Raw genomic sequence first — 12,633 nt, 5'->3', positions numbered from 1 at the left:
CATTCTTGTTGGTGATTACTGGTATTGCATTGTGAATGATGCTTTTCTGATGACCAGATGGAAATGGGTGCATGTTGACACAGCTCTGTTCTATTCTGATGTCTTCGTCCTTTATTCTTCCTCCCTCCTTCTTTACTATATCGCTCCTCAGATGAGGCATATTTATTCTAAAATTCTACCGGGGGTTTTGCAAGATGTAATTGTTAGATATTCTGATTGGCTGGCCGTCAGTTGTGTAAAGGAGTACTACAACTAAATTACAATAAAGCTTAGAAAAGCAGGTTCCGAAGAAATGGCCTTTTTTGAATGTTATATTACTGTTCACCAGTTGAGTCGTTTGAGGTGCATATCGGCAGATCTCAATTGGCAGTCAATTTGTCCATCACTACCATCCATCCATCCATCCATCCATCCATCCATCCATCCATCCATCCATCCATCCATCCATCCATCCATCCATCCATCCATCCATCCATCCAAGCAAATTTCCACAGTTCCCCTGAGAAACCAACGTTGCACAGCAAGTATAGTGTAAGGGGAATGAGCCTTTTGGTTTGCTGGTCTTAAATTTTTTCTGTCTAGCTGCTAGCTGGAAGTCAATGCATCTGGTACAATGACATGCTGTACTAAAAAAAAAAGCTAAAATGTTTCTGACTGCATTATTTACAATAGCAATCTTATATGCAGAGCCATACTTGTGCTTTCCTGGCAAAAAGAAATGTGAGGCATTTAGGTGCTGCTGTTATTGTAAATAACAGTGTTTAGTTTAATTCAAGTTCAACTACTAAATAGTTATCAACTACCCTTTGTGACCCAGGCTAATAAGTGTGATGCCTGATAGTGTAATTTAAGTTCTGTTATAAGATTTTTTTATGTATTTCACCAGCTAAAAGCAGAAAACATGTGGATCTTAAGGAGAAGTCATTAGCAGAACGGGGGCACGATGGGCTACCTCATTTTTTTGAACTTTTTTTTGCTTTTTTCTCAGTTGTGCTCAGGTGTGTGCTGATATGTCTGTCTTTCTCTCTTTCTCTCTGTCTCTGGCCAAACTGAATAATATGTGGCTCATGCTGTTCTTCTGAGTAGCAGATGTACCAGGAGAAATGAGCAATGGGGCAGGGTTGGTGCTATTGGAGCTTGTGGGGCTGATCAAGATCTTCTTGGCTGGAGAAGGAAACAGATGACCATTAGTTTGCTGTGCTACTCTTAATTAATTTCTTCTTCCTTTATAAAACCATTTGGTCAGACTCCAAAAGTGACAGAAAATAAAACTGGTAAAAATCGAAACCATATGCTACTTGTCAAACTAGGGTCCAAGTTTGCAGCAGAGGCAAACACGATTTGTTTTAATCTTATGTCATACAGCTAAAAATGATCAATGTCCTTAGTGTTCCATCTGTCCTTTCTAATAATGCCACACAAAAATGAATTATGTTGAACTTATTTCTATCAAAGGGAATTGTAATAATAAAAATATATGAGAATAAACTTTGTTTTCCTTCCTTGCAGAACTTGTGTGGTGTTCACTGCTTGTCCTGCCGATACTGATGTTACTTGTCGGCTTTTACAATCAGGATAAATTCTTAATGAGGTATTTTATTATTTTTTTATTGATATATAGTAGGTACTTAAATAATGTGATATTCCACGTTATTCAGAACTGAGTGGTAAGTGAAAAATCTTGGTGGAGCTGTACCCTCAATGAAAGAGCTGAACCGGGTGGACTGGTTATTAGATACTGGGCTTGCATGTACTAGAATTCACAAGCATTCGCCGGAAATAATAGAGATTTACTCAGTTTTATCTTGAATCTTTGGTAATCCAGTATTATCTGTAACATATTGACATGAAGAGTCTGGGCCAAAGATACAGAGTGACATATTTACGTACGATGAAACATTTTGTTCTGAGCTTCTGTTCTAAATTCTCTGAAACTGTTATGAAAGCACAAAGCAGCTCAATAGCATTAGCTTAAAGACCAGAGAAAAGAGGGTATCCTTTTATATCATTGTTTGTGGAAAAAATGTCTAACTTTATTTTATTTGTACAGATTCAGTCTTCAGGTTTTTGAACATAACATATTTATACATAACATATATTTATTGAAACTATGGCTCTCAGGCCATACCTGAATTTAAACATTGTTACAAATAAACATTCACATTTATCTATGCACTATGAGCAGGCTTTTCTACATCCAGAGATAATGGCACCCCTAATTGCTCTGATGATGAGATATATAAATAAACATTCACATTTATCTGTACACTATGAGCAGGCTTTTCTACATCCAGAGATAATGGCACCCCTAATTGCTCTGATGATGATGAGATATATAAGAAATCAGACAGAATAAAGGCAAATGTCCCCTCTTCATAAGTCCTGTCTGGTCTTGTAAAATTACAAAAGGAAGATTTTTGTATTGACATTTGGACATGCCTTTGATAAAACATTGGCATCATTATTTGGAAGGGAAATGGGTCTGTTAGATTTGCTGTTTAAGGGTTTGCTTTTTTTACTCGTTTAGCTGTTTATTTTCATTATCACCTCACACTGGTCGTTTTCAGGATTTCAGAGGGCCAGACAGGAAATATTACTGAACAAGGCTTCCAACCTTTATTGGACATAGGCACACACACTCACTCACCTTTCTTACACTGAGGCAATTTAGAGTTCACAGTTAACCCAATGTGCAGCTCGTTGAGAAATTTTACATGCACTTTAATGACCCAGTTATTCACAGAAACCTGGTTTCAAAAAATTATGTGTATACATATATTCCAATTAGAGGATTTTGTAGTCTGCACGTATCTTTGCTTTGCACACCCATCCAGCAGCCAAGGGTAGAAAACAGTGGAAGCGTCCACAAACATAAATTTCCTGACGCAAATTGCTAAAATTGGCAGCTCAGTCTTGGGAGCAGTGTTGGGGGTAACGTGTTGAAAGTAATATGTGTTACATACATTATCTTTTAAAGTAATGAGTAACCTAATGTAACGCATATATTATTGAAGTAAAAATACTTTTATCCCAGCGGTAACGAGTATAAGGCAAGAGGCAAATGAACTGGTACTCTGTTCCTTTGCAAGGTTCAAATTCATTGCAAAACAGAAAACAGTTGTATACAATCTGGTAACAAAAAAAACCCAACAATTTATTTCTTGCATTGCCCAAAATCACACAAGTAATACCTCAGTGGACTTTTAACAGGCTCTGTCTTTTGGATGGAAACCTTTTTATAAAGTGTCAGGTTAGTTTTAATTCAGCTATTTGTTGCATATATGTTGAAGTAGTGTGATTGGGTGATTCAGTAGCTCATGTTCATAACTTGAATCTTCGGTGGCTCAGGTTGGAATGTGCAAAGTCAATGGCTGTTATTTACTTCACAACACATGAAGAAGGCCCAATGTATTTATAAAGCAAAAAAAAAGTGTATCATGTTTCCATGTTTTTCTCATCAGTTTCATGAAGGTTCAGTTATGGACTTAGGATTTACTAACAAATGCTGGCCAGTAAAATGTGCAGTTTTTCATAAAAAAGAAGAAAATGTAACACAAAAGTAATGCAGTGTTTGTTGCATTTTACAATATGTATAAATAAGTACATATATCATAAAAGTAATGTTCCCCACACTTGTTTTCAGATTCACAGAAGTCGTTGATGATGTTTAATCTTTTTTTGGGTGCATTTTTATGACATTTTCCCAAGTGTATTCATGCATGTAAACTGAGGTTTTTAAGAAATCAGGTTTCTGCCTTATCCAGGTTTTTTTTATTCACCTTTTCTGTTTTTGTGTGTGCATGTAAATGCATTCTTTGGGGGATGAGAGAGAAAGCCAAATTACCTAAATAAAACGGATATATATATCACCAGATGGGGATGCCTAACTAAACTAATAAAAACTTTTCTAAAAACTCAAAGGCCACAAGAATAAACTATTATTTATTAAGTATTCAGTTTTAAACCAACTAAAGACATTTCAGATAATTTACTGAAATAATAAGGAGAAAGAAAATTCCTAAATGATAATTAATAACAAACAAAAAGAAAGAGTAATAATCCCAAAAAGGGAAACCACAGAAATGAAAAAATACCTAGGCTACTGCTCACATTTAATTTATCAATAACCCAAAAGTAAGATCCAAAGACCAAAATCAATAAACTCAAAACCCAGAAACACTGACATTTTTAAAAGTCAGCTATATAATATAGAGAATGTTCAGAACAAATGAAAATTGGACACTTTACACACTTTTAACTGTAGTGTAATACGCAGAATTTTGCATTGTTCATACATTTTTGGAAAATGTTCATTTTTAAGATACAAACTGGAGGTGTTCCCATAACTGTGCTCAACTATAGTGCCTTCCGTTTTTGCCATCTGTATTAAAGATGTAAATAAAAAAAAAAATTTAACTAGTGTTATCATCTGGAACTCAGAAAGCCTTGCACTTGTCTGGGCACCAACAAGCAGAATGCAGGAATATTTGGCAAACTTTTTCTTTATTTAGAATAAAAAAAACAAATAACGTAGCTTGAATAAAAGTCTGTTTAAGAGACAAGACTAAAACAGCCTGTTAGGCTACAAAAACAAAAGGTGTTAAATATCCCCAAACAACCTTTCATGCATGTTTTAGGATTGTAGGAGAGTACCCAGACCAAGTCCATGCTCTGTTAGTGACAAGAATTAAAAAAAGATGGAAGGATGTTTTTTCAACCCTTAGATAATATGTACTCTGTATTTAGGTGCTAGCAATGTATGTGTAAAGAAAGCGTTGGGCTTAACCCGACATCTTAGTGTATTTTGTTAAACGTACCAGCCAGATAGTATCATGTTACAGTTACAGTATACTAGCACCATGACACTAATTATACATGAATCTGTTGCCAGGCCTTGTTAAGTTCTTATCGGTGCTCTTGGTGCCATCTGTCCACTTTTGTGTTTGTCTTACCATGGGGATGACTTGGAACATGCATAGTAATATATAAAATAACAGAATGTGAGTAATACAGCCTGTTGCTTGCTCATTTCTTAACAGAAACAGTAACCGAATCACAGCATTGAAACCAGCGTGTGAAGCAAATTATTCTACAAAGAAGTGGAATGCACATAATTCCAAGTAAGTCCACATGGTATTCACTTCTTTGCTCAGATTCAAATATTTTTAGATAAGCACTATATCAGTGACTAAGTTATGACCAGAAGATTTTGAATACCCAAAGCATCAATTAAGTAAGTACTGGAAGGCAACTGACCCTCTTGCAAGAACATTTATAATTTGTTACGTGTTCATGGTTGTCAGAAATGAGCCATATTACATTTTTCCCATTGTCACATTTTTCATGCTTTTACACATTTTACTAAGCTCCTCATTTTGCTGCTGAAATGCACACAGTTAGTTTGTGTTTAAAATTGAAGTACACACATCATTCTAGAACTAATACTATAACTTATATTATGATGGAATTACAGCATCAAAGAAGCTGTCTGTTTAGGAAACCTTTACAGTGGTACCTCTGGTCACAACCGTAATTCGTTCCAAATCTCTGGACGCGACCTGAATGTAATTTCCCCCATAGGATTGTATGTAAATACAATTAATCCATTCCAGACCATACAAACTGTATGTAAATATATATATATTTTTAAGCACAAAAATAGTTATTTATACCATAGAATGCACAGTGTAATAGTAAACTAAATGTAAAAACATTGAATAACACTGAGAAAACCGTGAACAACAGAGAAAACTAACATTGTAAGAGTTTGCGCTATAGTGCTACGAACCGCTCGCTCTAAACACTTTTTTTTATGAGTTTTAAGCACAGGGAAAAATATTAAATGCCACTTCTCTTGCAAAACTTTTCAAACCATCCTCTACTGGCTTTAAATTCCTCACCTTCGCCACTCAAAGAAGATTTTTTTTTCAGCAAATCGCCATGAATCTTCCTAGCTTTCTCGCATATGATCGCCTCGCTTACGCTCTCCCCTGCAAGTTGCTTCTTATTCAACCACACTAGCAACAGTTTTTCCACCTCTTCCAGCACTTGAGGCCTCTGCTTGGTTAACATTGTAACTCCTTTTGCAACATCAGCTGCTTTGTTAGGCCCTGTATACACAAACTAAAGAAAATGGGAAACAGAGAATGGCAAATCATTGGCGCGTACAAACGTGCATAGGGAAACTGGCTGCCAGTGTTTTTGTTCGCCACCAGAGCGTGTGGTCGTGAACAGATACAAAGTTTTGGCAAACTTTTTGATCGTAACCCGATTTGTATGTGTTCGGAAACATTTGTGACCAGAGGTTCTACTGTATTTAAAAATTTATTTTTAGTATAGCCAGAAGTGATCTTAACATCAGATCAGGCTGGAGGGTCAAACAAATGTCAGAAAAACAATAGATGCATTTGAAGTATAGACCAACAACATTTGTCTTCTCCTGTATGTTTGCTACATTTGGGCCATTTAAAGCAGGGGTTGCCAACTCCAGTCCTGCAGGACCACAGTGGGTGCAGGTTTTCATTCTAACCCTTTTCTTAATTAGTGACCTGTTTTTTCTGCTAATTAGCTTCTTTTAAATTAATTTTAATTGACTTGCTTTTAGTAAGATTTGCTTCTGTGAATTTCTTCATAGTTTCTCTGAATTGCTTCATTTCTTTCCTTAAATGGCACCCAAACAGAAATGAAATGTGAAGTGAGTGAGCCAACAGAAGACTAAGACTAAGTCAATAGCTGGATGAGACATGTTAATGTTAACAGTCATGGTGTATGGTTTACACCAGTATCATGCTCATCAAAGCATTCAAAGATCATTCATGTTTTGTGGCTGGGGATATTGTCACTCATAGAATGAACCTGATCATTGAAAATTGTTTTATATTTATTAGCATTTACTTTGACCTCTATGGAATAAGTCCGTGGCTCAGTAATTAATGTCTGATTTCAAAATAAATAATCGTGCCCTAAGAAGGTGTAGACTCCAGTCGGGTGTTGGTGTGTCTGAGTGCATTTCACTCTGCAGCGGAGGCGGACGGTTCAGTCAGAGACCTCAATGATACCATGGAGGGAACGACTCCTTGCACCCGTACCCAATTAAGAAGCAGTAGATAAAGGAGCCTGCATGGGACAGAAGGGGGATGAGCAGAAGGGACAGAAAGAGAAGGAAGGTTTAAGAGAGGAATTGAGAGAGACACGCAGGAGTGAGTGAGTTCTGGTGCAGGATGGAAGGAAGAAGGTGGATGTGAAGGCAACCCCCAGGAAGGAGTGTGTGGTCGGCGCTTAGGAGGGGGCTGAGGAATCAACCATGGAGCAAGAGTGATCATTATGTTTGGGGTGTGCTCTTGCTGGGAGGAGCCAGCAACTGGCAGTGGTACAAGCGGAGCAGGGTTCCCTGTGGAATATCATGGGATTGGCGGTGGAAACATGGGCCGGTGTAAAAGGTTGTCTTCACCAGCAGATGGACTTCTTCTCGGGCTCCAGGGTCCAAAAACAGCAAGTGAAGGAGATCTCAGTTTTAAAGGGGCACCAGTGCTCTGAATTGCAGAGGACAGTTTCCTATTAATTGGATTGTTTTTAACCTCCACAGACACTTCTTTTTATGGATTACTAGGGGGCTTCACCCCCTGCTCACTTCGCTCGCCATCCCCACTGCCTGCGCTGCTCTCCAGCAACTTCACGTCTCTTCCGCACGTGCATGTGGATTTCACTTTCAACGAACAACAAAACTTTTAGTTCTCATGGATAGGCCTCTTCATTGGAAAGAAACTCTACATTTCCTTGATGGCAACACGATGATCTACAAGTCTCTGACTTAAAGTTTAAAGCCAAACAATATCTACATACTTCTGTCATATCGCCTATGTCCATATACATATTCTATCTCTTTTTACTTTTACCTTATCGCCAATATCGCATTGAATTTTGATTCTGTGTTTGGAATTACATTATGACAACACAACGCATAACTGCCCGTGATTGAATATTGTTTCTTTCTCTCTGCACGATCTGTGTCTGACAATAGCATTCACACAAATGAGAAATGATTGAACTGTGTGTGTTGTTGTAAATGTTTTAGATGTGGGCAGGACTTTTCCAAATCTCTTTGCAGAAGTCTTGTCTCTTGGGGCTTGATATTTTATCTCGCGGGATTTCACTTTCACCAAACAACAAATCTTTTAATTCTCGCGGATACGCCTCTTCATTGGGAAGAAACACTACTTTTCCCTGATGGCAACATGAATTAGAATCTCTTGGCACAAAGTCTCATCTCGTGGGATATGAAAGTGTCTCTCTGAGAAAGTCACATCTCGTCCCAAGATTTTTTTATTGGACTTTTGAGCACTGCACTGTTTTGAACACTGTTGTTTTTGATGGATGTTTTGATTAGAAGTACTTTACACCTTTTTGCAATCATGACAATATGCATTCCATACTGTACTAGAGACACAAGATCACCTTGCTGTAGCAAGAGGATAAGAGGATGAACGATTAAGCTGACTAAATGCTTTTTTTTCATTTGCTTGGTAGAACTTCTTGTGGTCTTTGTATTATATTACCATCTAATTGCTTGTATAAATAAGGAGTTTTTAAACTGGAGTGCAACCATGATATCCCAAGTGATTTGCTTGATGAACTGTTCTTGTTGAAACGTCCTACTTACTCTTTAGATTGACATATACTATCATATGATCTTACCATTTTCCTCTTGAGCATCATAAATCAATTCACAAATGTCAAAGTCAAGGAGTTTGCACTGTTATCCATAGTTGTTCCTTGGCTTAAGGTATTTTCCCTTCCATTTCCATGTCAAAGTCATCTTAGCCACTGAAGCCTCAGCAAGTTGAGCAATCTTTGTCAATGAAGCTACAGCTAAGCTCAGCAATTAGCCTTCTCTCAAAGCCACTGAGAGCTCTTCATTTCAATGACTGCACTTATGTCAAAGCAGTTTCAAAAGAATTTGCACTCTGACTAATTAAAGTATTTCCTTTATTTTGTCAGTTCAGTGTGTGTTTCAAGCTAGCATGAACAAACCAAATACATTACTTTTACAAAACCTACATGTGTATTTCAAGGACATCCTAAGGCAACTTGTAATGGACTATATAAAAGAAAAGCCAACCATACAATGTTTGGGGTCAGGGTGGTGATTGTGATGTTTAAAGACAACATGATGACAAATGATTGTTCTTCTTCTTATTTTTTTCAGTTTTACAAGGAAAACAAAACTCTTCTTGTCATTAACTGATTTTTTCTGGAAGAATTTCAACTCCACAATGGCCTTGCCATATGGATTAAAAGGAACTGGTGAGGGATGTGTTTCCACTTCAGCATGCCACTGTTTTTATTATTTTAGATTTTAATAGATTGTTTATTCAGCTGCTCTTCATTTTGTTCTTCATCACTGTGCACTCATTCTTCTTCTTTCATTTAACCACATGTTAACCCATTTAGTGACTCTTGGCTTGGGGTGAGTAACGAATGGAGACCCATCCAGCCATTCTTACCTCATGCTTTTGGGGTAGGCCGTGGCCCCTTGCAGTCATGAATTAGAATGAATGGGGTTAGGAAGTACATGAATATGAACAATTGAATAAATTAATGTTTTATTTTTGGTGATGGTCAATGATACTCAGTATCGATACTGACTTTAGCCTTTTGCACTTTCATATTGCTTTCTTTCATGATTCTCTACATTGTGACATCTGCTGAGGTATTAAGTGTACATTGTGACATCTGCTGAGGTATTAATTGTTCACAGAATACTAAGTATTAAATGGGTACAAGTTCTGACCAGAATGGGTACAGTCGCAGTGTAGAAGAAATACTTACCTGTCCATTTTATTGTCTTTCTTTTAGAACAACTAATGATGAAAATTCTAGCACATATTCCTTACTCTGAACCTCCTCAACACATTCAGAGGTATGTAAAAAAAAGTCAAGTTTATTTTAGTCATTCAGAAAGTATGCAGACACCTTCAGTTTTTCTTAAATTGTGTTATGTTGCAGCCTTATGCTAAAATCATTTAAATTAATGTTTCCTTACTCAAACAACACTCAATATCCCAGAATGACAAAGCAAAAACAGAATTTTAGGATTTGTTTACAAATTTGTTAAAAATAAAAAATGGAAATATCACAGTGACACAAGGAGTCAGACCACTTGCTGTGACACTTGAAATTTAGCGTATTTCACTCGATTGATCATCATTGGGATGTTTCTACACTGTGTTTGGAGTTCACCTTTGATCAGTTCAATTCAAAATTGCCTATAGAAGGTCTCACAGGTGACAGTGTATCAGAGCATAAACTAAGCTATAAGGTTGAAGGAATTGACTGTAGAGCTTAGAGAAAAGACTGTGTTGAGGCAAAGATCTGGGCAGTACTAAAGGATCCCAAGAGCATGGTAGCCCATATAATTCTTACATGTATTAAGTTCAGAACAACCACAACTTCTAACAGCTGGTCGCTCGGCCAGAGTGAGCAATTGGGAGAAAAGAGCCTTGGTAAGAGAGGTGACCCTGGCTGAGCTCCAGAGAATCTGTGTGGAGATGAGAGGAACTTCCAGAAGGACAACCACCACTACAACATTCAGTCAATATGGGCAGAGTGGTCAGACAACACATGAAACTCTGCTTGGAATTTCATGCTTGGAAGGACTCTAAGAATATGAGGCACAAGACTGCCTGGTCTGATGAAACTAAGATTGAACTGTTTGGCCTCAGTTGTAAGCATTGAATCTGGAGGAAACCAAGCACTGCTCATCACCTATTCAATGCCATTCCAATAGGCAAGTATGGTGATGGCAGCATCATGCTGTGGGGATGTTTTTTAGCTGAATTGATTGGGAGACTAGGCACTGTTGAGAGAAAAATGAGTAAAATACGGCAATATCCTTAATGAATACCTGCTCCAAAGCATTCTGGACCTCAGACTTGACTCAAGGCTCACCTTCCTATAAGACAATGACCCAAAGCTCAAAGTAAATACAAGATAGGAGTGACTTAGAGTCAAATCTGTGAATGTTCTTGAATGGTCCACCCAGAGCTCAGACTTGAACCCAGCTGAACATTTCTAGGAAGACCTGAAAATAGTTGTCCACCAACGATCTCCATCCAACCTGTCCACCAACGATCTCCATCCAGAGCTTGAGAGAATGTACAGTTTAGGATGACTGAAAATCCCTAAATCCAGATGTGCAAACATCGTCATGTCATACCGGAGAAGACTACAGACTGTAATCGCTGCCAAAGATGTTTCAGTGAAGTAATGAGTAAAGGGTCTGAATACTTGTTTCAAGGTGAGATTTCAGTTTTTATTTTTAATAAATTTGTGAAGATTCCTAAAATCCTTTTTAGCCTTGTCATTTTGGGGTGTTGAGTTTTGTTTTAATGGATTTAAATAATTTTAGCCAAAGCTTCAACATAACAAAGTATGTTGAAAGTGAAAGTGTCTGAATATTTTTAAAGGAATTTTCTGTTTAAGTATATACTTGACTATACTTCCTAAAGTACTCTGGGATGATGCCCACTATAGAAAAGTGCTATATACGTTTTTTTCCAAGATATTAATTGCTGTGTTATTGTTTATTTATTTTGACATGTCCATGCATGTAAATGTTGCAGCGTGACTGGCAGTCTATCGCAGGACATGTTTCTGTCTTACACCTGGTGCACTGGCTCTCTGTAATGTTCAGCCTACTAAGCAGGCTAGAAAATGCGTGGATGGATTCTGAATGATTCTGTGCTTTACTGTTACCATATTATATTTGTAAATCTTTACAAGTGCTTTGATCCTGTACTCAGTAAAGAGCACAATACAAGAATGAATACTCATGGCACTAAAGTTCAGTGAACAGATGTGAAGGTTTAGCAAACTGGAAATGCTCATTTGGCACAATGTAAATGATTATACCCTGCATTGAACTGGCATCGTTTCTAGGGGTTTTCTTGTGACCCTGAATTGGATGTGTAAGTTTGAAAATGGATTGATTGATCCTGTATGGTTAAGTACCAAATGTTATTTGTAAATCTGTGTAAGATCCTTGAGCCTGTACATAGTGTAGAATGTTATTTAAGAGTAAATGCAATTGGAACTGCATATAAAATGAAGGATACTTGTTTAGATAGGGAATTTAGCATTACAGCTTGGGTATTGGATTTTTATACCACAAGCCACACAACCTGCCTAGGCTCCAATTGTAAAAAAATATAGATACAAGATTAGGATTCAGTGCAAATATTTAAATGTGCTTGGGCAAAACTATTTGCAAGAAATGTGAGAATAACAGTAATTTTTAATAGTTTCATTTGAAAAACTGTCTTTCCATTCTCATGACTCAATTTCCATTTTGGTGCAGTTTAGCTTTATGACAGTGTTGTAAATATTAGAGTGTCATTAATGGAAACAATGTACCCCAGCCAAATTGACCCAATTGGGCAGGAGATGATTAATTACCCAGCTAAGTCTCACTAGTTGTTGAACATTGAGACTAAAGAGAAAATACTCTCTAGTTAGTGTAATATTTTTCAAATGAAAAAAGTAAAAAGACTGTAGAAGTGGTGCTTTGTAGAAGATGGGGGCTGAGTGTGAGAGACAGAGAGCTCAGCTTACATTGCCAGGAAGCCCTCCACTTGC

At 37.3% G+C, this 12,633-nt stretch overlaps 1 protein-coding gene across 2 annotated transcripts in view; it reads left to right on the top strand.

The window, feature by feature from the left end:
* Positions 1 to 12,633, top strand: part of st3gal4 (ST3 beta-galactoside alpha-2,3-sialyltransferase 4) — a 178,176-nt gene that overhangs the window by 131,903 nt on the left and 33,640 nt on the right. For both annotated transcript variants that reach the window (XM_028810350.2, XM_028810352.2), the window contains 4 exons: positions 1,510 to 1,591; positions 5,040 to 5,120; positions 9,206 to 9,303; positions 9,856 to 9,919. In XM_028810350.2, coding sequence (XP_028666183.1) covers positions 1,510 to 1,591; positions 5,040 to 5,120; positions 9,206 to 9,303; positions 9,856 to 9,919 — 325 coding nt within the window. The remainder of the gene's footprint in view (positions 1 to 1,509; positions 1,592 to 5,039; positions 5,121 to 9,205; positions 9,304 to 9,855; positions 9,920 to 12,633) is intronic.

This window comes from Erpetoichthys calabaricus, chromosome 9 (assembly GCF_900747795.2).
Source record: "Erpetoichthys calabaricus chromosome 9, fErpCal1.3, whole genome shotgun sequence".
NCBI lineage: Eukaryota > Metazoa > Chordata > Cladistia > Polypteriformes > Polypteridae > Erpetoichthys > Erpetoichthys calabaricus.
The sequence above is the reverse complement of the archived record's forward strand: the minus strand, read 5'-3'. Positions and strand labels throughout refer to the sequence as shown.